This window comes from Solanum tuberosum, unplaced genomic scaffold, assembly GCF_000226075.1.
Source record: "Solanum tuberosum cultivar DM 1-3 516 R44 unplaced genomic scaffold, SolTub_3.0 scf00004, whole genome shotgun sequence".
Taxonomy (NCBI): Eukaryota; Viridiplantae; Streptophyta; class Magnoliopsida; order Solanales; family Solanaceae; genus Solanum; species Solanum tuberosum.
This window is the reverse complement of record NW_006238930.1, coordinates 344198-370752: the sequence shown is the minus strand read 5'-3', so window position 1 is coordinate 370752 and position 26555 is coordinate 344198. Positions and strand designations below refer to the sequence as shown.

The following is a 26555-nucleotide window of genomic DNA, read 5'->3' as shown; positions in this document are numbered from 1 at the left end:
ATTAAAGAATAAATAAAATTAGTTTCAATATTTTAAAAGATGTTAAAAAGTAACATTACAAATAAAATGTAAATGAATAGGATGGTATATTTGCATTTAAAGTAAACTAAAAATGTTTACTAGATTATAAAAGAGTAGTTCTTCATTAAATTATATAATCAAATTTTTACTTTATTTGATTTTAAACATATTATTCTGAACAGTGAACTAATGTAAATTTGATTTAAGTTTAAAATTGTCCGGCCAAAATTTGATATTTTTTTATTATATAGAAACATAGAAATATGAAGTTGAGGACGATCGAGGATAATATGGTCATTTCATATATATTCATTTAAATTCTATAAATTCTATTTTTAAATTGTCAAAATATTTTTTCAAGTGACTAAATTTCCTCCATAAGTTACATGATTATTCTAGAAACTATAAATTATAAGATTTTTGTAGAACTAACTATGACACAAATAAATAGACATTAACTCATTCTTCATTTCATTCACTCCTCAATTCTCTCTCCTCTCATGTCTTGTACCAATAAATTTTTCGTCCTTTATTTCTAATTTGCATCATAAATATTACACACTTCGATATAGATCTCTTATTAGGATGACCAATAATGCAATTTTTTTGAACATTAAGAACTTTATTTTTTATCTATTCCCTACATAATGGTTCTACTTTTGTAAAACAATTATAAGACAAAAGTAAAATTCGTTATTTCGAACACATCACTTCTGGGACTTGTCCATATAACAAATTTTCAGCAAAATTCAACTAATTCATATTTTTCAAACACTCTAATGAACATGCTAATGGTCCAGTTAACATGTTAAATTCAATATCAATCACAATTGCAATTCTCAGAAGGCCTAATTCATAAGGAATGCAACCAGTGAGCAAGCTCTTCAAGAACAAAATTTTCAATAATTTCAGAGCATGTTATGTCCTTTCCTTTGGTTCTCTTTAAACTTTTCAATTTCATGGTGTTGCTTTTCTTTTTGGATTGTAATGATAATTTTTAAAGTATCTAATTTACTTGATTTCTCTTTTTATGTATAATCCCAAAGCTTCACGTAACATATATGTCATTATATAATTCATTGAGAAATATATATTTATTTATTACTATTATTTTAACATCAGTTAAAATCATTTTAAGCAAGTTATATAAATTATTTTTTTAACTACGTCATGATAAATTACTGCAATATATATTATATTAACTTTTCTTAATATTTTTAAATTCTCATTATTTGAGGTAAAACATTCATTCATCAGGTATATAAATTAATTTAGAAAAAAAAAATCTTACTATACTAAATTGTTCTCCTAATTTTAATGAATATAAAGACAAGATATAAAGTCATAACTTTTTTCATCTTTTTATCACTTTGTAAAGAATGTGATGATTCATTCTAATTTTATCAAGTAGTTCATTATTTTTGTTTATTAAACACCTAAAAAAAAAAAAAAGTGTATTCAAAATTAATCTATAGATGGATCAATAGACTTTATTGCTTCATATAGTTTATGAAAATTGTTAATATATTAAGACTCGTAATTTTAATCTGTTCTCTTGAATAATTTTCAAATAAAATAGAAAAAAATATCATTAAATTAATTATTCAATTCGAATATACATGTTTGACATGATGTTAAAATAATCACTGGAGCATGTGATATATATATATATATATATTTTTTTTTATTTTTTTTTATTTTTATTATTATTATTATTATTATTTCTTATCATGTTTATTTGAAAATGTCATAAGGATTTTTCTTTTTGAAAACTAATTAAATTTTTATTATAAATATATATAATATTGTAATATCGAGCCCGTAAACGGGCCTTAGGCCGCCTTAAATTATGTAGCAGTAATAAACATGTGTTTTGTGTAGGTAGTGGTAGGCAATGGCAGTGTGTTACATAAAGTGATAAAAGCTGCATATGAAATGGAATCTCCCTTTGTTATTCAAATGGATGTTGGATCGATCATTCAAAGGGAATTAGAATCTTCACAGATACTCATCAATATGTCTCGACACATGCACTCCACAATCACTAACTTTTTAGTCAATCGAAAAGATATATACTCCATTCTTCCGCCCACTAACTCATTCATTCTCCCCCAAATTCATATCAATGCACATAAAAATAAGTTAGAAAAGATATACATTGAGTATAGGAATAGCTAGTATTGAGAATTGTTCAAACTTCCAATGGGAAAATTTAATAATTCTATCCTAATTTAGTAAATGATCAAAGATAACTACGTATTTTTTTAAAATTCATAAACTTAAAATTATACTTCAGTTTTAATGGTAGAAAATTGAAAGTTACAAAATGTAGGCCAATTCAACTGCAAAGGGAAAAATAAAAGCAAAGCTAGGTCTTGGAATTTAGTACATTGATCCTGATAGATGAAACACACAAACATAAAAGAGAAAAGAGAAAAGAGAAAAACAGATTAAAAATAAATAAAATCTAACCCACACCCATGTCCAAATATCCCCAGATTGTATACCATAACATATCCCACCCTTCACCCTAATTATGTAATAAATTTGAACAATTAAAGATATGCACCATTTGCTGTTGGCAGATCCAACCATGTTGAAAGGGTCGGGTTCCAGAAACCCAACTCTCCTCCAGCCACTGCAGCCGAATCCAAAATCATTGACGATGATGATGATGATGGTCCATGAATGGAATCCGGATAACATCGATTTGTTGACGCTTTTAGCCTTTGATATAACTCTTGAAATCCTCTACTGTTTTGCACTTCACCAACTATACTACTAACATTTTCCTGATAATTATTTTTCCATAAACCGTTGTTGGGAGGAAATTGATTATACCCAATTGATTTGTGCTCATCCTTAACAAAATTAAGGCTATGATGATTTCCTTCAAGTAACGAAAGAATGGGATTATGATTCTGATGAGGTGAGGAAAAGAGAAAAGGGTTATTATTGGAAGGTATTATTTCCTGCTCAAACTCTCCAAAAATGCCTGATTTTCCAATCAACTCAAACGGAAGTGAATTTTTCAATTTTGCAGCAGTTGATTTTGCTGTAGTGATGGTCTTGTTTTTTCTGCAACCACCACCTATAGGAACGTTGCGTAACGCGCCTCCTTTAGTCCAATAACGTCGACAAGTCTTGCAGAAATGACGAGGCTGAGTTAAATTGTAGTTGTTGTAGTAACAAAACTTAGTGTTTGGGGAATCACAACGCGGACATCTAAGATTTTCCGAGTTTGCATTTGCACTTGCAGCTGCAGGGGGGATATTGGAATTAGAAGTAGTACAAGAAATAGGAGAGGAAGAAGGAGTAATATTAGATAGCTTTGAAATATTATTATCTCCTCCTCCGATAAGTGTTGTAGTGTTTCCTGCAAAGAGCTCTTGAATCATTTTTTTTAAAAGAGAAAAAGCAAATGTGTTTTACTCTTTTCGAAGTAGGAAACCTAAGAATATTTTGGTGATGGATGAAAATGTGAAAGAGAGAAATAAGTAGTAGTATCTTTTTTATGGTGTGAAAGGATGGAGAATGGAATGATATATATAGGAACTCTAATACTCTATAAAGAGAAAAGCCATACTTGAAAACAACTTGTGTTTTTTTAGATTTTGGAATGTAGCGTTAGTGCGTTTTGAAGAGAAACGAAAATAGATCTTTCTTGAATGATTGATCGTTGGAAAAAAATGCTAGTAACAGAAAATTATTATTCTTTTGTTTTCTTTGGTTGTTAACGATAGAAATGTACTGCAATGTGACAATTCATATAAGAATACTGAAAAGAATATTCAAATAAAAAGATTTTCTTCATAGAAAAATGAATTACTATAATTTTTTCCCAAACGACTTAAATAAGAAAATTGTCATATGGAATAAAAATGGAGGGATAATGTGGTTAGGATGTTGCCAAATCTGACATACAAGGTATAATTCGAGAGAGGTGTAGCCTTATAATCTTTTGTGGATTTAATTATCAAATAAATATGAAGATTATTTATGACTCCAGTAATTCAAAAAAATTTACCACCATCAACCATGTAACTCTTTCCCCAAGGCTACGACAAATAAGAAGAATCAACTAGTATTTTTTTAGGAAGAGGCTCCTCTCCAGTACCCTAATCTCTCCAGTTGGTCCAGTGCATATTTAATTTAAGGGAAAAGGCTCAAATATGCCATCGAACTTTCAGAAAAGGCTCATTTATGCCATCCGTTAAAAGTTTGGCTCATCTATGCCATTACCGTTTAAGAAAAGGCTCATTCATGCCATTATTTTTTAACGGTGGTTTTACAAAACCATTTTTTACACGTGGCCAATTATAATTCGGCCACGTCATTATTTTTTTATAATAAAAAATCAAAATTCTGAAAAAAATAATGACGTGGCCGAATTATAATTGGCCACGTGTAAAAAATGGTTTTGTAAAACCACCGTTAAAAAATAATGGCATGAATGAGCCTTTTCTTAAACGGTAATGGCATAGATGAGCCAAACTTTTAACGGATGGCATAAATGAGCCTTTTCTGAAAGTTCGATGGCATATTTGAGCCTTTTCCCTTAAATTAAATATGCACTGGACCAACTGGAGAGATTAGGGTACTGGAGAGGAGCCTCTTCCTAAAAAAATACTAGTTGATTCTTCTTATTTGTCGTAGCCTTGGGGAAAGAGTTACATGGTTGATGGTGGTAAATTTTTTTGAATTACTGGAGTCATAAATAATCTTCATATTTATTTGATAATTAAATCCACAAAAGATTATAAGGCTACACCTCTCTCGAATTATACCTGGAGAGTTTTGGAGGGGGAAGAAGTGTTTCTTTGCTGATTGAAAAAGGAAAGAGAGGAAAGAGAATTACTAATAACCATGGTTAATGATATTTGATCATGGTTTAAAGGCTGCTTTATTTAAATAAATATGGATCATTAGATTTTGAAATTTACAGATGTTTTAACGGTGGTTTTGCAAAACCATTTTTTACACGTGGCCAATTATAATTCGGCCACGTCATTATTTTTTTCAGAATTTTGATTTTTTATTATAAAAATAATAATGACGTGGCCGAATTATAATTGGCCACGTGTAAAAAATGGTTTTGCAAAACCACCGTTAAAACATCTGTAAATTTCAAAATCTAATGATCCATATTTATTTAAATAAAGCAGCCTTTAAACCATGATCAAATATCATTAACCATGGTTATTACTATTTCTCTTTCTCTCTCCTCTCTCATCTCTTTCTTTCTCACTTAATTCTGTAACAAACCTTTTCTCAATCAGCAAAGAATTTGCTTTGTTAACAACAAATCGCTTTTTCTTTTCATTATTTTCACACCATGATAAAAGAAGACAAAATTCAAAGGATGAACTTGGGTTATAAAATTTAAAAAATCCAAACCATGAGACTACTTCTTTGAAGCTTGGTTGGTCACAATGGTGATCCACAAAACTCTGTCGTCTTCTTCGTAACATCAATTTTTTCAATTTAGAGTTTCTGCAAAAGCCAACTAAAAGATCCGGAAAGGGCACGAAAAATGGGTAGGAAAATATTTTTTCATATACTTTTTTTTTCTGGTGAAATTCTCCATTTATTTTTTGGGTCTTCTTTTCTTGTGGTATTTATAACTATAATCTTTAATTGAGGCTAATCACTCCATATGTCAGTCTTTCTCTTTTGAGACTCTCCCTAGTTGTTCATATGTAAATGTAAAAACATTAAAATACTGATGTAATTTTAATTTTCAATTGTTTGATTGCTCTATTTTTCGAAGAATTTTGGAGGGGGAAGAAGTGTTTCTTTGCTGATTGAAAAAGGAAAGAGAGGAAAGAGAATTACTAATAACCATGGTTAATGATATTTGGTCAAGAAAATTAATCTGGTCCATTAAAAATTAAACTAACACGTGTCAACTATATGAAATAGCACTGGGAGAAACTGGAGAGATCATCACTGGAGGGATCCTCTTTCAATTTTTTTATCTCTACTGAGTTTTGAACCTGAAAGATTAAAACTCAGAGTCCTCAACCACTTTATTGACCACTGAGTCGTCACACCATTGATGCTCCATTCAATTTTATATCTAGTAGAAAAAAGGCAAAGTTTTATACAAAGAATATTAACTGTTGCAAGGATTATGTTTTGTCATTGCCTACTGTTGGGAGAAATTAAGAAAATTTTGAAAGTTGTTCAAGTATAGCTAATCCATCTTCATTATGGACAAGTAATTATTGTGAAATGAAAGTGGGAATTTAGGAAGAAGCCAAAAATTTAGGATGATGATGGCAATCAAGTTTTCTAAAAGAACACAACCCTACTTAGGGCTTTGTGTCTATGCAATTATTCAGAAACAATAATCATCATTACAAGTTCAAAACAATTATTGCCTTGAAATACGTGTAAAGTAGATGCCCAGCCAACCAGCAAATAAAACTCCTCAGTGCATGTCCCCCCGAAGATTTGGGCATTAATTTTTCCCTAATCTTCCATATAATCTTTGTTTTTCTTACTTTTAATTTTCTGGAAATGATTAGTAATCAATTAATCTTAAATACTCCATTGTCATAACAAATGTTTACACGAGTTACTCATTGGTGGCATTATGATATCAAATCATCTATGGAATTACGACCTCAATTCCACCATAAGCGTATCGATGTATATGTATTTGTACTATACACTTTTTACATTTAATTATAATTAATAAACTAATATGATTTGATGTGAAGTCTGAATGTTCAAATGTTTCTTACTCTCTTTTACATAATGTGTCCAAGTAAAATGATGATTAGTACGATAAGTCGCGGTCAAAAGTTATAGATATGTTTATTTCTTTTATATTGGGTTACACTGGAATTTGTTAATTATTTCATTGGAATTAAGTCATGCAACTTGCTAGAAATTCATGCTAAGACGGAACCTTTGATCATTAAATATTGAGTTCACACCTGATGTGAAAACCATTTTGAAGATTCGAAATACCTTAATTCCAACGGTCTCTCGACCATCTTCCAAAGTCTGTTTTTTTACCTAAAAGTGTCTCGTGAGGTCTCACGGGTGGACCTACCCTTGTTATCTGAACTAAAACGTTAATACAATTTATATTTTAAAATATATATATATTGTATGTTGATTTTCGTTGTTCAAGAAAAATTCTGACTCCACCATTCTCTCATCTTGACATTTAGACGACAATATAGTGTACATCGAATTTTATGAGCCTTCCAGAAATTCAATACTCAATATAGTCTTTTTAACTTAAATGTTATTTAAGATATTGGCATGTTTCAAAAGTATTCACAACTAACAAAATTATGTGTTCGTTCCGTCAAATTTAAGCCATGATTCTGACGATATACTATCCATTGCTTTCCTGTAATAATAATGATAATAAGAACATGTATGGCCAATTTTAAAGACAAGTAAAATTAGATAATGATTGAGAGACAGGTTGAAAGTTTTGGTTGCTAAATTTAACGTTTCGGAAAGAAGGCTTTCATGCTTTTTAGAAACGTCACAAATGCAAAAATATGCGACATTGGTTTTGGTAAAAAAACAAGTGTAGAAACAGTTTGTTTGAGCTTGCCTTTACTACACTACGACTTGTCACTCTTCAATATTTATCGGGTTTGGGAATTTGAAGGAATCGGACCATAAATAGAGAAAGACCCAACCTGGTCCTTTTTTCTTTGATCAGAAGTCTCAAGTTTAAGTCCTTATTAGGCGAGAATTAATTATCAGTGCAGGTATCAGACATCAGGTCATGTAAATCACAAAAAAGAAAAAAAAACGAGACCGCCCTGCATGAGTTTTTATTCCCTCTATTTTAATTTGTTTGTCTTACTTCCAACCTTTTTAGTCTGTTTAATCAACATCTCATATGTCGTGTTTACACTAGCATATCTTTAGTCTTTCTTTTTTTTTTGGTTTCCCACCCGGGGTCTGAAAGCTCCAACTAAATTTGAATCGCGCTCTGCAGGGGTGATGCGCTCCCAATATGATTTTCTCCATACCCACGGCTCGAACCCGAGACCTCTGATTAAGGAAGGGTGAAGCACTCCCACTGTTGGTAAAATATCTCTCAAAGTTAAAATTAAGAAAAGGGGAAGTAGTAGAATAAATTTTCAATGGGTAGTTGGAGTAAAAAGGATGAAGAAGAAGAGAGAATATTAGTAATGGAAGAAGGTGAATGACAGAAAGCAGTAAGGGAGGATGTGTACTTGACGTAGTCTTGACCTGACCGCGCGTGCCGTCCGGAATGGCAGTATGTTGATTCGTCGTCCTCTTCTTACCAACATCCATTATTGCTCTATCTAATCTATTGAGGACACCCAGTCACTATTATATACTTATTCGAAAACGACGTTTTATGAATCAAGATGCTACATTACACTTTCACTTTATTTTTAAGTTTCATTCCTTTTTGGTTTAATTTACGATTCAGCATTCGATTTCCGCTCGACCTGACTAATCAAGATTCATATCAGGACTGTTTTTGTTGAGAGTGGAGGATCTAAACCATCCAAAATCCCTTTTGTTTTTATCTTTCACATAAACCTTTTAAAGTAGAGAAAATTACCTTTTGGAAAGAATCGAAGAAGTTTTTAAGCTTTACATCATACATATTGCTTTATTATTATTAATTAGATAGGAGAATTAAGCCACTCAAGCTGCGTAGTAATAGAGGAAAATATATCGTTCAAAGTTTATGGAATCGTGCTTTTATGAATATTTGGGTCCCCACAATTATCCGACACTTCACTTTTCCCTGGGCCTCCTTCCCCACTATCCCCATTCTTTCAAATCCATCAACATGTACGACCCTCTCCCTCCTTAAACTATTCAATCGCCCAATAATTCACTCATTTTTCCCTCAACGACCATAATTGTCACTCATTCCATTTTATCAATGTCTATTTGTCTCTCTAACTACACAAAAACTTTTTGACCACATATTAATCAATTACTAGCTCTAACATGACAAGCTTTTTATTACGCGATTTTAGAGTAAAAACCAACCAAAACTTGTCACATAAGGATTCAACTTTCAAAAGTTGAATTGTATGGGTAATTCACGTTTAAATAATTCTATCACACCCACTTCAACTAATTTGGTGGATTTTTAATGCATATAAATTATAGTTATTTGTGTAATGGACCCATAGGTTATGTGGCCGCGGATTTTTTTATTTTAGTTTTAAAAATGCGGTTGTTCATTCAAGTGTCAAATTATGAATGTATATGGTAGCAACATTTTTATTTTTTATGATTATAAGGAAGTTCTATGTTGTAATCTACTTCACCTTTAAGGAAATTAAAGTGATCATGAGGATTATAATTTATCAGGTGGGCCCATTAATTAGACCCTTCATGCTACAGATATATATAGCAGAATAATGTTGTGTATATTGGGGGGCCAGGCCAATTCCACTTAACCTATGATTGGAATCCCGATGCAAGGACAAGATCGTATCAGGAGGAATACAATGGAGAATGTTGAAAAAAATGACAAGAATTTCTTGCCGACATAGCCCTAGGAAGCAACAATATTGCCTAGACTACATTTGGATTTAGTAGTAGTCATTATTTGTGTTTGAAGCATCTTCATCCTATATACTAACCCAATTGGCTTACACTTTTTAGAAAGGTTATACAGCAAGTAATTCTAATTTATATACCTACCAACTCGATTTCACGTTTACCTTATCACATACAAAACTTATGATCATAGGAAAATAAGTTCCTTTCTTACTTCAACTTGTTTAATACTTCTTCGTTCCAATTTATATGATGTAATTTAACTTGACACATAATTTAAGAAAAAAAATGATTTTTGAAATTTATTGTTTAAAATAAGTTATATTTATTTGTGTGACTATTATTTAAAACGAATAGTTTAAAGTTAAATTATTATGAAATATATAAAAATCTATTTTTTTTTAGACTTAACTAAAAAAAATGCATGTCATATAAATTCGAATAAAGGGAGTAATCCTACTGAATAATAGAAAGAGTGTATATTAGTTTAATTTGGTAATGAAAAAATATTACTATATAATATCAAACAAACAAAAAATGTTTCTGAGTTGAACAAGTTGATCCGTTCATTTTTATTTTTATGGAATCAAACTTCAAACGAAATAATAAATCAACACATTTATTAATTCGACATATTTTAACCCCAATCCAAAATCCAAATATATTTCAATCCTTCCCTTGAAGAAAAATATTTGTTATTGAGCTCTTGTTCCCTTGAAGCTGGGATTCGAATAATCTATTGGTACATTGCTTTGCTTCAATAAAGTTCTAGACGCATTGGCTTGAAGAAATATAAATTTTTTTTACCCTATCCTATCTGGGGATCAATAGTGTCTTACCCTCCAACACGAATTGAACTCTCAACCTAACTGATTGATAGTATAAGTGATCAACTAAACTCGAGTAAGTCTCAGTTGTTGGAACATAAATTGTAATCCCGTCCCGTGTGGTTAATAAATAATACTTGCATGCATTGTGTTATGCCTTTAATTGTTGCACCATACCTAAGAAAATGAAATGAAATTTTGTGGGTACTAACACGGTCTACAATGGCTTCATACCTGGCTTGATTCATCTGGAAATTAGCAAAACAGACGTCAATCATAGCTAAATAATATTTTTTTTAAAAGTTGGTCTTGTGCTCACTGAATAGATTCTTGATGAACAGAGGTCACAGGTCTGTAGCATGATGAACATCAGTCAATTGGTTGGACAAAACTTAGTGGTGGTAAGCTACCATAGATCCCTTTCACAAAATAAAGTAGGATAAATATTGGGTCCCATCACTTCTTTGACTCTTCCAATATTGCTTTGACTACACACACAGGATCGATCGTCTAATTATATTCCACCATACTAGTTGTATAATTTCCAAAATTATTGTTATGTTTGAATAAAATATGACTAAATTGAAACCTTTATCATATATACTTTCAGATCGATCATCAGAACTGAAATGAATTTCAACCGAGAAAAGTGCATGCAATTATGTATTTTGATGTTACATTCTAGTGCTTTTTATTTTTGGCTTGTTCAAGATTCTGATCTATTAAAAATAGTACTTAATCTAATATATACTTCCTCGGTCCCATTTGATGTGCACTTTTCGGATTTCGAAATTCAAACAAGTTTATCTTTGACCGTAAATTGTTCATAGATCTTTTAAGCATTTTGAATTATCAATTATTGTGACTTATAGTACTTTTTACGTAGTTTACAAATATATAAATTTCATTTCAAAAAAATTGAAGATTCGATGCGCAAATTCTCGGTCAAACTTAAATTGTTTGACTTTCGAAAAATGAAAAGTGTCACATAAATTGAGACAAACTGACAAAGGAGTACTAATTTAGAAGAGTTATGGGTTTATCATATGTAGTGAAAGTAAATTTACAACACGACTCATGCATTGTAGTGTCGTCGAAAATCCTCACGAAACAAATGAACTCCCTTTGTCTACAACCTAGCTAGATTCCCTCTTGAAGATGTTTTCTTTATAAACTCTTATGTCATATTATAATGGGAAATCTACTTTTACCAATACTCATAACGGTGTATTTATCTGTTATAAATAATGTAGCTTGACACTCCTTATGAGTGAACTCGTGACTGAATAATTATCTTCAAGTTTGATACTTCTGTCCCTAATTACTTAGTCATTTTTAAATTGACACACCTATTAAGAAAACAATAATTGACATAATGAGTTTACAATTTTATCCCTATTAATTATGAAGTTAATGAATTAAAAACTTAAGATTTTCAAGAAGTTCTACCTTTTTCAAAGTAATTAATTGAGGGTATAATAGATTAAAAAAATTGTCCTTTCTTAATTTGTCAAAATCGATAAGTAATTAGGGATAACTAAAAAAGAAATGTCGACAAGTAATTAGAGACAGAGGGAGTATATTTTAGTTGCTTGATTTTGAAGGCTTATGATACGTAACAAGTCGAAATGCTCTTCCCTATGTCAAATTAATAGTTGTGCATTGCACATTAATTGGGCGTTTCTTTTTTTACAGTTTCTCACTGCTATAACATATTCTCTCCGTTCCATATTAATTGAATTTTTGAGGTATTTTATATCCTTTAAGAAAAGTAGATTAAGACATAAAGTGAACATAGTTTTCATTTTTACCCTTATTAATTATTATCAAATTTATGATTAAAATAACTAAATATTAATTAATCACTAATTCCAATACTAACTAATGAAAGGTAAAATTGGAAGAACACTCTAAATGTAGTCTTGAAAACTGAACAATTAAGTTAATTTGAAAAATGAAAAACGTAAGTCTAAACAATGGCTACTCTACATTCTTGACTTCTTTTGACTACGATACCGAGCTAAGCAAAATAATGAAGGGGGCGTGGCCATAATTTTTTACGAGGATGAGAGATAGTAATGATTTTTGTTAAAAATGCATTATTTTGTGTCATTTTAAAATAAAAAATCAAATCAAACCGATAATTAAAAGGAAGGATTAAAAGAGAAGCAAATGGAGATCACCATCATCGATTTTGAAGTCTTTGGAGAGTGCAGATAATATAACAGGGGCTATTTGCATGACAGGCGGGCTAAACGATGAGGCAAACAGGTGAAACAATTAAAGTGTGGCTTCTTATATAAAAATAAAAAATAAGGAAATATATTACTAATATATTATTATTTTATATAGATTAAAATATTAAATAAAATACATATATTAACGGTGGGTAAATTAAATTATTTTAAAATAAGCAATTATTCCCTCCGTATCAATTTAAATGAGGCACCCTCTTTTTAACTTACTTAACTAACAAAACATATATTTTGAAGATTTAATGACAGAATCATTATTTTAAATACGTTGGATTTCACTTATTTGGAAAAAATAATCCACAAGGTATATTCTTCAATTTAAAAAATTCATTTATTTTAATGATAGTTTTAGAACTTTACTAGAGGGCTAGAGGCCCAATCAACAAAAAGTGTGTGAGGCTTCATTTATTTTTGGAAAAATTACAGAAATCTCACATTTTAGTTTACTTATTACCATTATCCCCTATAAGTTTTACAAATTTCTAAAATCACACATTTTTGCGCATTAGATTAATGTATCAGCGCTTATATTATTGTATCTCACGCATCAAATTAATATATCAACACTTATATTATTGTATCTCGCGCATCAAATTAATGTATCAGAGCTATGTAAGTGCTGATACATGCACGAGATACCATAATTTTATTTTTTTTAGAAAACGCTTCCTTAGCAGCGAATTTGGTGAAAATTCTTTTAAAAAAAAACAAAATCGCTGCCTTGGCAGTGATTTTGGTGGAAACTTTTTTATTAAAAAACAAAAATTAAAAAAATCTCTGACAATTGGTGGAAATTTTTTCTTAATTTTTTTAAAAAAATATCATATTAATTTTTTTTTAGTTCAGTGACACTCAACGAAATTCCCTTCTAATTTTTTTATGAATATTTGAACAATTAATAAAAAAATAAATTAGAAGGGAATTTCACTAAGTGTAAGTGAACTAAAAAAATAAATTCATACGATTTTAAAAATAAATAAATTAGCAGCGATATTTATAAAAAAAAAATTAAGAAAAGATTTCCACCAATTGGCAGAGATTTTTTTATTTTAATAAAAAAGTTTCCACCAAAAAGGCAGCGATTTTGTTTTTAAAAGAAAAGAATTTTCACCAAAGTCGCTGCCAAGGCAGTGTTTTCTACAAAAAATTTTTTTTAGTCATTTTGATGTTGACTAGTTGGCAGAATTTTCAAGAAAAAAAAAAAAAATTCCACCAAAAAGCTGCCAATGCAGAGATTTTTTTTTTTAAAAAAAGGAATAACGCTGCAACAACAGCGATTTTGAAAATAATAATAAAAAAGTAACGAAAATCGCTGCCATGGCAGCGATTTCTATATATAAAAAAATCGCAAAAACGCTGCACGGGCAGCGATTTTCTGAAAAAAATTGGACGGGCAACGATTTTCCCTTTTAGTTAGAAAAAAATTTGATGTGCCCTTTTAAAATTTTTGTCAATTTTTTTTGCCCTTTAGGCTCCGAACTCACTTTTACCAATACTCATAATGATGCATTTATTTGTTATAAATAATGTAACACGGCATTCCTTATGACTTATGAGTGAACTCATAGCTCAATAGTTATTTTCAACTTTGATATATTTTAATTGCTTGATTTTGTAGGCTTATGATACGTATAAAGCCGAAATGCTCTTCCCAATGTCAAATTAATAGTTGTACATTACACATTAATTGGGCGTTTCTTTTTTTTTCCCCCGTTTCTTACTGCTATAACATATTTATATGTTCTTTAATATATATATTTTTCTAAGTACGTATAAGTTAGCACAAGAAAAAATATGTGCATTTCTCATATCAATCCTTAATCCTTTGACACCATTACTAAAGTCTAAACAATGGCTACTCTACATTCTTGACTTCTTTTGACTATGATACGGAGCTAGGCAAAATAATAAAGGAGTCGTGGCCATAATTTTTTACGAGGATAGGAGAAAGTAATGATTTTAGATAAAAATACATTATTTTGAGTCATTTTTTAAAATAAAAAATCAAATCAAACCGATAATTAAAAGGAAAGATTAGAAGAGAAGCAAATGGAGATCACCATCATCGATTTTGAAGTCTTTGGAGAGTGAAGATAATATAACAGGGCCATTTGCATGACAGGCGGGCTAAACAAAAGATGAGGCAGAGAGGTGAAACAATTGAAGTGTGGCTTCTTATATGAGGAAATATATTCTATTATTTTATATAGATAAAATATTAAATAAAATACATGTATTAACGGTGGGTAAATTAAAGTATTTTAAAATAAGCAACTATTCCCTCAATATCAATTTATATGAGGCACTCTCTTTTTAACTTAACTAACAACACATATATTTTGAATATTTAATAACAGAATCATCATTTTAACTATGTTGGATTTCACTTATTTAGAAAAAAACAATCCACAAGCTATTTTCTTCAATTAAAAAAATTCATTTATTTTAATGATAGTTTTAGAACTTTATTCTAAGTCTTCCATATTTTTAAAATTTGTGTCTACCGTCTATTAAAATTACGTCACATAAATTGATGGTAAAGTGAAGTATTAAATAATACTAATAATAATAATAATATATAAGACTGTATTAATCCTGATATATCAATATGTTAATAAATTAAATAAGACAGTATTATTTTGTATAAATAAATAATTTTGCATTATAATCCTCGTATAATTGGGGAATGCAGGGAATGCGGATGATCACTATTCTCTACTCTCGAGAAGACGAAAGTCGAAACCAACAAAAGGGCGTTGCCACTACTAACCACCAAGGGGCTTGAGTGAAAATTTTCAGTTAATCCATAAAAACCGCCAGTAGTGGATTGTATAACAGAATGAAACTGACTTGCAGCTGCCAAACAAGAGCCACATGCACTAGGGTTAATCAAATTCGGCATTGTGAAATCGTTCGTCTTCAAATTCTGGATCATCTCAACAAATACTACGAGTGGAATCATGAACTGTGAAGTTTTCAAGCTGAAAGAACTTGTAAGCATCTCTCTGCTCCCCTCTGAGATTGTTTATGTAGCGAGAATTTGAGCTTCAATGTTATTTTATGTTTCTATTGAAGGATGTGGAGCAATTTGAGATACAAGATGTTCTCCAATGTAAGTCAGCTATTTAAATTTGTAATTTCTTGTTTTACATCAATTTATCCGTAATTTTTGCAATTTATGGTGTCTTCGAGTGAATATCTGTGTATTTTGGGAACTAGTATGCTTAAATTTCGATGTAATTGTAGAGTCCTCAAAATTTCAATGTCTACAGTTCCATCTCTGTTATCTCTTCAGATTTATTTTTCATTATTTAGTTTTTCTGTATACTCATGAATTAAAAATCTTGAATCACGCTGGATTGTTTCCATTGTGTCTGTGAAAGTGAGCCGGGACAAGAGAAAGCTACTTCTCTTGATAATTAAACTCTAAAAGGAAGTGATTAGATATACTTATTTTGACTAAATGAGGAAAATGTTACATTACTATAACTCGAGAGCGTTTAACATATAGCTGCATTAATTCCCTTGAGATGTACCCAAAAAAAATTAATTCACTTGAGATGGCCATAGAAAAGCTATAGATCTGAAGGCAATCATAAACATTATGAACTCCCATATTTTTGTTTCCTGGAGTGCCCTAGTGGAAACTATGAGTTCTTTAAAAGTATTCTTAAGGCTAAAATGGATACATGTTAATCATATACCACAAGATGCCTTAATTAAGATCTTTAACAGGACAAATTCCAGACTAAAATGCATAAGGATTTTCCTTAATTTGATGTGTAACTTTAGGTTATGATGGAGATAGTTTATCATTCTACAAAGTAACGTTGTCGACCAAATTTTGGGAATGTGGGGTGGGTGGATTTCAGTTTCTGATTGGTTTTCTAATAATATTGCTATCATAGGATACCTTGTGTAGCTTTACCCTAAAAAATAGAAAGGTGAAAATGGCTGCAGGCATTCTTCATACAATCATGTTTCACAGAGCATCAGGTCTGATATATCCAAAGAATGTGGATTTGGAACTCTTTGAGATAACATATGTAAGTAATTTCTGAACTGTCAAAGTACTAGGTTGATAATCTATTTATCTCTTTCTTTATTAGTATTAGGTTGGTATTTTGACTCCCCCCTCCCTGCCCTCCCCCTCTTCTTCCCCATTAGTGGTGTATGAATCAATTGTTTGTAGTAACAAAGAATCTGGAACATGTGTTATTCCCAAAGAGTTTTTATTGATTCTTACACTAGGTTATTTGTATAATGTTGCTTTATGATACTGATACTTGAGTCATGCAAAAAAAAATTAAAAAAAATCAATTGTGTTTTCAATAAAATGTTTATTTTTCTCTTCCCCTGAGATTTCCTAGTCCTTATAATCTTATTGTAGAATCAAATGTATGGTTGTAAGTATCTCCATTACAAGAAGTGAAATCTAGTGATGCTTAATTAGGACATAGGACTAACCCAGCATAGTTAGTTCATCATAATGAAAGGGCATGCTATCTATATACAAATTCAACAAATATCTGCATTTTTATTTCTGTCTTCTTTCCTATTTATAATTTTCTGAAAATTTTTGTTTGAAAGCTTCTGTAATTTTGCCCCCTTAAAATTTTCATTTGAATGGAGTGCCAAACAACTATAAGATTTTGAGAACTGTGTGAGGACCATAATTAATTGAAACTGTATGTAAGTAAGTTTCTAAAAAAATTAGAAGTTAAAAAGACTGGATGAGATTTAAGATGATACAAACTTAAATTGAAGTTAAACTAACACTGGCTCTCAATTATAACTTATTAAACCAAGACAAGAAGTTGGTGTATATCCAGAACTTGGGCGGCCCTTAAATTATGTCAATCTAAATGTGAGATCAATGTAATAAGTGATTTTTTTCTGATTTTGAGTCTCCATTCCTTTCCCTTGGTGGAAGGAGGGTTTGATTTTTCTGGTGAGTCTATTCCAAGATGTTTCCAACATTTCCTGATGGCAACTTTTAGTTTCTTCATGTTAAATTAAGCAGATGCAGTGTAATGATGTTGTAATTGAGAGGAAAATTGATGAGAAGATTACCCAATTCATCGATAAGGTGAAGAAGCACCCCAACCAGAAACACCAGGTTCGTGATCCGAGCTTCTCTATTTGACCAAGTAGAATACTTGCTCTATATTCCTTGTTATTTTGTTCCTTTTCACCCTTTTAATTTAACTAGTAATCTCTATTTTTCTTTACATGTGCACATTCCTCATGAGATTTTTCTCATGATATCTTGTAGTCTTTTATTTCGTACTCTTTACTTCCAAAACTGGCTGTATATTACTTAGGAAATGATCTCTGACCTTCTTACTAAGAGATTATTTTGCAACTTAATTGCTGTTGGATTTGGTAGTGGCTAACAAAACTTGTTATTGAAATGTTAAAATGATGCAGATCTGTGTGTCCTTCTATGAATCCAAAAACAAACAGACCTCATGGTTCACAAAGAAAGTTGAACATCGCTACTGGGAACACTGGTACGTAAATTTGAATGTGGCTCATCATCCAAAACCAGATTCTGGCAAGTCTCGTGACTCCAAAGTTGTTAACCCAGAAGGTACTAACTTGTCTTTATTTCTTTGGTTCTACTTGTACAAATTCTGCAGTTTTTACATTTCTGAAGAGAGGAATTTCCCTTTTTGTCTATCAATTATCACAGAGAGTGCACCTGATGAGAGGGAGGCTTGGCACTCAGGACTGGAATTGTCTCTTCGTGAAGTTCTGTTTCAGATAATCAACTTTGTTAAAGAGAAAAAGGACCATATTCCGTTGATAGAAAATCTTGAGGGTGCCTCATTTCCCTTTGAGATCACCATCTCAAGGTAATTTCCCCTCTTTGGCTAAGTTATCCACATGTTATAAACTTTTGGTAGTTATTCGGGTCAGTAAAAATGGTTTTGCAAGTTTGACTGTGCAAGCTATTATGCAGGCTATGCATAAGCTGTGTCTTATCAATTTCAAAAAACAAGCTGTCACTTGTTCAGATCACTGCTGTGTCGCTTCTGTTTTCTTACGTCTGTTTCTTTCTTATTAGCATCATTAGGAATTATGAATGACATGGATGTTACTAGCATGAATATTTTTTCCAGAAATGAGAAGATATAATTTGCCTTTTGCTGCCATGATATTTATGATATCTTCTTGTTACTCTATTCTAGGCATTGAGGAAGGTTATTAGCTTATTTTGAATGTCCTTGATCTTTTCTCTGAAAATTTAGCAATCCCTTAATTATAATAGTTTTTCACAGGGACAAAAGGATTTATATGTTCAATATCAGTTCCCCCTTTGCCCAACCATATCGAGGAAAATAAATGCAAATATCAGTTTGTGTGCTGGTGACAAACTAGTGGAAAATCGAATTCAATTGAAGGAGGATTTTTATTGCAAATCTTTCTTTTTATAGAAATTTAAAGATTGTATTGATCTAGCTAAGTTATGTATTGCTTTCTTTTAGTTTATCAGATTCTGCTTTTGGGATGGAACTGCTCAAGAGAATGCTCCCGCATGGCAATCGACCATGCTCGGCTGACTTGCAGTTTCTAAAGGGATCTGATTCTGTTTAACTTCATGATTGGGGTAAGGTACAATTGTTGTCATCTGATGTCTGAAAATGGTGAATGTTAGTTGTAAATGGGGGAGGCTTCTGGCAGATGACTAGCTCAGCTGAACGAAATGAAAATCATATGTACATATCATACTTGTCAAAACTACAGTTTTGCTCCTTTCTCGTGTTACATGCCATTTCGCTATATGAACGTGGTCCCTAGATCAGCTATGGAGTAAAGAAATCAACACGATCAAACTTTAATCACATTTTGTTAACATTGCGAAATACTCTCTCTTCTTCCCTTCTAGTATTTCTAGTTTCCTTAATTTTTATATTGTTTGATTTTTCTATTATAAATGCCGTGTACGAAATGCAAAATGGACATGGCCATTTTCAGCAGCCATGGACTACTCTAACTTCTATGGAAGAGCCTTGCTAATATGCCCTGGGTCTGCTCCTGAACTTGTACCAGTGAAACAAAGATTGCATCTGTCGAAAGCATTTATTAAGCCCAGTATCTCTACTTCGTTCATCCTGCTAGAACAATATGATTAAATGGATTTGTAGATCACCTGACATGATCACAGACACGAGTACCTCTTCAAATCCATATAGACACTTGAACATGCTCCATCAAAAATTAGCTAGTCTAGTAACTTACTAATTTCACATTGAATCATCCGTTCAAGATTATTTCACATTTTAATGAAGATAAAAAGCAGCGCAAGCATACACACTATGTTTGCAAAGGAAATACTAGTAGATAGTATGACAGGAGGTAATAGTTGAGTGACCATCTAAAGATATTAACTCGAGGTAATCAATGAAAGGATAAGAATTACATCTCAAATATTTGTTACAATGTTTTCATCATCCATTGCCTTTTCTAGGAAGCCATCTAATTTAAGATTTCAGAGGGGAAGAGGGACAGCTCTGAGAGGAAGAAGTTTGGCCAAGGTGAGGCCAAATTTTTCCTGCATGTCCAAGTCTTTTGGTGCAATGTCACCCTCAATTTTCCATTTAAATGTATTCAACAGTGTGCCAAGCATTACTGGGATCGTCCTTATTGCCAATGGCAGACCAGGACAAATTCTTCTACCAGCCCCAAATGGAATTAACTCAAAATCTTGACCTCGCACATCCAATTTTGAATCCTTAAATCTATCAGGATTAAACACCAAAGGGTCTTCCCATAGAGTTGAGTCCCGGCCAATTGCCCACACATTAATCAACACTTTTGAACCTTTAGGGACAGTGTAGCCACACACCTCAACATCTTGTTCTGCTTTTCGAGGAACCAAAAGAGGAGCTGGAGGGTGCATCCTGAAAGTTTCTTTAATAATGCACTGCAAGTAAGGGAGTCGGGCAATGTCAGCTTCGTCCATCGGTTTACCTTCTCCGAGGAGTTCTACCAGCTCGGCTTGGACTTTCTTCATAATCTCTGGAGCTCTAAGAAGCTCAGTCATAGCCCATTCCACTACGTTCGAACTTGTATCAGTTCCGGCATTAAATAGGTCCTGAGATACACTGAAAACTTTGAGGTGAAAATTACTCAAGAAATTAGTGCGGATAATTCACCGAGGTTAATTGAATTCAGTATTTTCACAGGAAACATAGGTAGGGAGTTTTGGTTTTGTAGCTCTTGTTTTTAGTTTTATGTCTTTTCTATAAGAGATCTGATCATTTTCTCATCATATTTTGTTAACTGTTATATACTCTATGTTAAGAGAATAAAAAAAACAGGGCAATCTAGTAGCTTAGTTGGTACTTTCCAATCAATAAAAAAAATGGAAGGATAATTAAAGATAGCTCACCAAACAAAATGATGCTATATGGTTGTGATTAATCTCTTGGGGAGTATGTTCACTTGTTGTGATTAAGGCATCTAAAACATCAGTATTTTAATAGTTTTGGGATTTCCTTAGCTCCAGCCTCTCATTTATCCATTCATAAAATATCTTTAGTAGTTTCCCGAAAGGAGAATTATATCGCCTTAAACTTAACGGATCTACTATTTTGAGGACGGGAAAGTAATCCACCAAGCTTGGTTTACCCATGTACATCATCATTCCCTCCACCAATTCCTTGCCGGAATTTTCAAAGGGATCCGCCAAATCTCTTGAGAAGAGAGTGTTGGAAAATAAATTCAACATGGTCCTGAAAATTGCTGCACCAATATCTACCGCCTCCCCCATTTGGCTACTCCTTTCACAGTAAACAATAAGTTCTTCAATCCTCTTGTACCTTACAGAAAATATCATTCAGTAAATAAGTAAAACTCATGTGTTTTCTCTAAAAGTTTAACTTAATTACTTTTTGATATGCTATATGAAATCATGATTTCAAATTATTAGTTAAAATCAGGACATGTAATTTGAAATTAAATTTTTAGATGAACATAGGATATATACCTAAGGTGCTGGGTGGCATCAAGCTTGTTAACGGAGAAGATGTGGGAATTCAGGATTTTGCGGAGAGATCTCCATTGAGGATGGGAGGCAGGAAGCCAACCAAAGGAGAATATGTGAAAATTGTCCTCTTGGACTATATCAGGAATTGACCTGCTAGAGAAGGCTAAGTCTTGCTTTTGGAGCACTTGTTTGGCCATGTCTGAAGAAGAAATGACCACTGTTGTTATTTGCCCCAACTTCAGACGCATAATTGGGCCATGAAAATCGGTGAGTTTCGCAAGGGATTTATGAGGTTGATTGCCCAGTAAGTGAAGATTTCCGATTATGGGTAATGGAAAGGGTCCTGGACGAAGCTTTCTGCTTCTATTTCTTGTTAGTGCTACTAGTAACAAATTGAAGCCTTGGACCAAAGTCCATGCAAGCAACAGAGCTAGAGGAGTGGTAAAATAGTAATAATAATCCATAGTTATTACTACTAATTAACATAAAAAAGAACATGAGTTTTAGACATAAATTTATGGTGGTATATACTGTGGAAGAGTGTCAATAGAACAAGCTTATCTAACGAATAACAGTTTTTGATCACTCAATCGGCGAAATGTGTAACACGCTAAGTCGCTGACTATTAAATTTAAGGGGAAGTCGGGCGTTACTAGTAATAGGGATGATATGCTACTAAATCTACCATTTTAGTTCGATAATTTCAATTATCAAATTTAAAAATATTATCATTATCATATTAAATTCATATCTATGGTTCAATGTTATATAGAAATATAATTTTGATTTTTCAAAAAACTTCTCAATTAAATTACACTAAAGTAGCATTTTACACGTATAAAAATATTCAATATAAATAAATAATACAAACGATTCCCTTCTTATCATGAATCATAATTCAAACATCTAAATAATTAATTTTACTAATATTATTTTATATATTTACTATTATATGATACATATATATGACTATTTACCTCATTTGATATTTCAATATTTTTTTTTAAACATGTTGTACTAATATATTTAGGGTGACCTATCAAATGAGTAACATTTATTATTGGCCATCTAATAAATGGTTTGACATTTAATATGTGGAGTACGATTCACCTCATTTTCTTCCCCATCTCTTTCTTAGGAAGTAACTATAATTTCCTTCCCTACAAAATGTACATATACTAAATTATTTATTTATTGGAAATGAAATGTTAGTTACAATGTTTTCATCATCCATAAAACATTGCCTTTTGTAGGAAGCCATCTGATTTTGGATTTCATAGTGGAAGTGGGACAGCTCTGAGAGGACGAAGTTTGGTTAAGGTGAGGCCAAATTTCTCCTGCATGTCCAAGTCTTTTGGTTCAATGTCACCCTCAATTTTCCATTTAAATGTATTCAACAGTGTGCCAAGCATTACTGGGATCATCCTTATTGCCAATGGCATACCAGGACAAATTCTTCTACCAGCGCCAAATGGAATTAACTCAAAATCTTGACCTCGCACATCCAATTTTGAATCCTTAAATCTATCAGGATTAAACACCAAAGGGTCTTCCCAAAAAGTTGAGTCTCGGCCAATTGCCCACACATTAATCAACACTTTTGAATCTTTAGGGACAGTGTAGCCACACACCTCAACATCTTGCTCTACTTTTCGAGGTACCAAAAAAGGAGCTGGAGGGTGCATCCTGTAAGTTTCTTTGATAATGCACTGCAAGTACGGGAGTCGGGCAACATCAGCTTCCTCCATCGCGTTGCCTTCTCCGAGAACTTGTATTAACTCGGCTTGGACTCTCTTCATAATCTCTGGAGCTTTAAGAAGCTCAGTCATAGCCCATTCCACTACGCCGGAACTTGAGTCAGTTCCGGCATCAAATAGGTCCTGAGATACGCACACAATTTTGAGGTGAAAATTACTCATGAAATTAATCATGCAAACCGGCCACATACAGATAATTCACCAATGCAGGCATATTTAATGATTTCAGTATTTGTCAACAGGAAACATAGGTGGTAAAATTTAGTTGTGTAGCCCTCCACAAACTTGTTTTTAATTTTATATCCTTTCTACAACAGATCTTCATTTAGTAACTTAGTTGGTTAGCATGAACTTTTACTTTTGTGGGTCAGGACTCACGAGGGTTTATTGCAAACCCCCCAGGCCAATCAATTAAAAATAGAAAGAGAATTAAAGATAGCTCACCAAACACATTGTTGCTATATGCATGTGATCAATTTCTTGGGGATTCTGTTCACTTGTTGTGATTAAGGCATCTAAAACATCAGTGTTTTGATAATTTGGGGATTTCCTTATCTCCAGCCTCTCATTTATGAATCCATAAAATAGCTTTAGTAGTTTCCCCAAACGAGAATTATATCGCCTTAGACCTTCCGGATGTACTATTTTCAGGACGGGAAAGTAGTCTACCAATTTTGGTTTACCCATGTCCATCATCATTCCCTCCATCAATTCCTTAAATTCTTTACCAGAATTTTCATACGGATCTGCCAAGTCCTTTGAGAAGAGAGTGTTAGAAAGTAAGTTCAACATGGTCCTGAAAATTGCATCATCAATATGTACCGCCTCCCCCATTTGGCTACTCCTTTTACAGTAAGCAACAAGTTCTTGGATCTTCTTGTACCTTATAAAAAACATGATTAAGTAAATAATTAGTGTAAAACTCATGTGTTTTCTCTAGCAGTTTAACTTAATTATTTTTTTATATGTGATATAAAATCATTAGTTAAAATCAGAGCCAGGAGTTAGGACATGTGATTTGAAAAATCAAAATTTCTATGTGATTTAACATGTCGAATCATGCTTTCAAATTTTGTAAAAAAAGATCCATCGTTGCGAAAAGAAAAAAAAGACTCATGTTTAGCATAAAGAAATTGTATGTACACTGTCTTAAAGATTATATTAAACAATAACTAGTTACTGAGTAGTATTTTCATTGACTAGTGGATCTTTATAAAATTAGTTGTATTTGGAAGTTATTTATAAAAGAAACATAAAGATACATGATTTGTCAATGTATCGTCTTAGGATATCACGATATCTTATTTATGAACTATTATTTGCTTATTTGGTAAGATTGTATTAGAAATTTATGAACTATAATTTGCTTATTTGGTAATATTGTATTAGAATTGAAATTTTTCTATGGTTTTCACAACTTGTAGAATTTTCCTATTTATGAGAAAAAATACATCTTCAAAAATTTAAATTGCGTGTCTCACCTTTATATCAACCTGATTTCATATCACATTGTCCAAACGAGCCCAAAGAATTTTGAGATATTAGAGCAAATAGAAGTTCTGAGTCAAATCTCACTATCATTGTTATCAAAAATATCTAGCTTCTAAGGAAAACATAATTAATTAAACAAAGTTTGATTTCTTTAACTGTTTAAATTTTTAGATGAAGACGTAGTCACACAATACGTACCTAAGGTGCTGACTGGCATCAAGCTTGTTAATGGAGAAGATGTGGGAAGTCATGATTTTGCGGAGAGTTCTCCATTGAGGATGGGAAGCAGGAAGCCAACCAACGGAGAACATGTGAAAATTTTCCTCTTTGACTATATCAGGAATTGACCTGCTAGAAAAGGCTGAATCTTGCTTTTGGAGCACTTGTTTGGCCATGTTTGAAGAAGAAATCACCACAGTTGTTATTTGCCCCAAATTCAGACGCATAATTGGGCCATGAAAATCGGCGAGTTTGGCAAGGGATTTATGAGGTTGATTGCCCAGTAAGTGAAGATTTCCGATTATGGGTAATGGAAAAGGTCCTGGAGGAAGCTTTCTGTTTCTACTTGTTGTTAATGCTACTAACAAATTGAAGCCTTGGACCAAAGTCCAGGCAAGCAAGAGAGCTAGAGGAGTGGTATAATAATAATAATAATAATAATCCATACTCTTTAACGTTATAAAAAAAAAATGCGTTTAACTAATTTATCACTGGCTATATGATCAAGATCATGAGTTCTAGACATGTATTTATAGTGGTATATACCGTAGAATGTCAAAATTAATACTGTAACAGTAGGGTTGGGTATTGTATGATATTTACCATTTCAGTTCCATAATTTTGATTGTCGGTTTTTAAAAGTACTATCTACTATATTATTATTTTATCAAGTTCATTTGGTATGATTCAATGTTTTAAAGTTTGTTTCAGTATTTTGTAATTATGAGAAATTGATACTGATGATTTATTTTACTTCGATTGACATATATACTTAAATGATAAAGAATTATAAATTCAAATTTTTAAAAAACGTTTGAATTATATCATACTAGCATAATATTTTATACCTGTAGAATTTTTTTTTAAAAAAAATACAAATAATTTCCTTCATCAATCAATTACACAAAAACAACTCAATCAAAATTCAAACATCTAAATAATTAATTTTCTATTAATACTATTTTTTATATTTGCTAATATATGACTTATAATGTAACTATTTATTTCGATATAGTATTCAATATTTCATTATATATTATAAACATCGAATATCGTGTCATATATAAAAAAAAATCACCAAATCAAAATAACAATTTCAAAAATATCAATTTTCAGATGTTCCACCATATTGACCGTACCATGACCCCTCATGTTCTCAGAATTGATTCATTTGTGGAGTACGTTTCACCACATTTTCCCTGCTGCAGCAGAATGCATTATTGGTTCACATGGGAAAAAGTATGATGACGGACTCTCTTGTTGTTATCCATTAAAACCAAGCGGTCGACGCATTTTTGTCGTTTGATGTGATGGTCAAGAAAAAATAATTTTAGATTTTAGTACCCTCAGTTTTTTGTTTGGTTACAAAATGTGGGGTAACTAATTATATCAGGATTAATAATTATGACTAAATAAACTATCTCTACTTGTGGTTGGAATACTAACTCCGAAATAA

The 26555-nt window shown here is 31.8% G+C and overlaps 5 protein-coding genes across 8 annotated transcripts; 1 reads left to right on the top strand and 4 right to left on the bottom strand.

Annotated features, from left to right (window-relative positions):
• Window positions 1-2576: 2576 nt before the first annotated feature.
• On the bottom strand, window positions 2577-3419 carry LOC102595797 (dof zinc finger protein DOF3.5-like). Its single transcript, XM_006338169.2, has one exon. The coding sequence runs from the start codon at window positions 3417-3419 to the stop codon at window positions 2577-2579; it is 843 nt and encodes a 280-aa protein (XP_006338231.1).
• Window positions 3420-15299: 11880 nt separating this feature from the next.
• On the top strand, window positions 15300-19508 carry LOC102595470 (autophagy-related protein 101-like). Of its 3 annotated transcripts, none has more exons than XM_015306327.1 (7): window positions 15300-15630; window positions 15713-15749; window positions 16598-16683; window positions 17661-17756; window positions 18068-18230; window positions 18333-18495; window positions 18922-19122. In XM_015306327.1, the coding sequence occupies exons 1-7, from the start codon at window positions 15598-15600 to the stop codon at window positions 18983-18985; spliced, it is 642 nt and encodes a 213-aa protein (XP_015161813.1). In that variant the 5' UTR covers window positions 15300-15597; the 3' UTR covers window positions 18986-19122. The 3 variants fall into 3 exon arrangements, with proteins under 3 accessions (XP_015161813.1, XP_015161810.1, XP_006338230.1); XM_015306324.1 differs by lacking the exon at window positions 18922-19122 and adding an exon at window positions 19137-19508 and having other exon boundaries at window positions 15301-15630; XM_006338168.2 differs by lacking the exon at window positions 18922-19122 and adding an exon at window positions 19129-19508 and having other exon boundaries at window positions 15301-15630.
• Window positions 19509-20038: 530 nt separating this feature from the next.
• Window positions 20039-22174, bottom strand: LOC102595802 (geraniol 8-hydroxylase-like). 2 transcript variants are annotated; one of them, XM_015306319.1, is made up of 3 exons: window positions 21633-22174; window positions 21036-21465; window positions 20039-20748 (listed from the first exon to the last, which is right to left on the bottom strand). In XM_015306319.1, exons 1-2 carry the CDS (start codon window positions 22094-22096, stop codon window positions 21123-21125), a joined length of 807 nt encoding a protein of 268 aa, XP_015161805.1. In that variant the 5' UTR covers window positions 22097-22174; the 3' UTR covers window positions 20039-20748; window positions 21036-21122. The 2 variants fall into 2 exon arrangements, with proteins under 2 accessions (XP_015161805.1, XP_015161804.1); XM_015306318.1 differs by having other exon boundaries at window positions 20039-20738.
• On the bottom strand, window positions 20133-20687 carry LOC107057695 (geraniol 8-hydroxylase-like). The gene has a single exon (XM_015307953.1). The coding sequence runs from the start codon at window positions 20685-20687 to the stop codon at window positions 20133-20135; it is 555 nt and encodes a 184-aa protein (XP_015163439.1).
• A 551-nt stretch (window positions 22175-22725) lies between the features above and the next one.
• LOC102595142 (geraniol 8-hydroxylase-like) lies at window positions 22726-25606 on the bottom strand. The gene is made up of 3 exons (XM_006338167.2): window positions 25079-25606; window positions 23834-24272; window positions 22726-23512 (listed from the first exon to the last, which is right to left on the bottom strand). Exons 1-3 carry the CDS (start codon window positions 25543-25545, stop codon window positions 22907-22909), a joined length of 1512 nt encoding a protein of 503 aa, XP_006338229.1. The 5' UTR covers window positions 25546-25606; the 3' UTR covers window positions 22726-22906.
• Window positions 25607-26555: the final 949 nt, after the last annotated feature.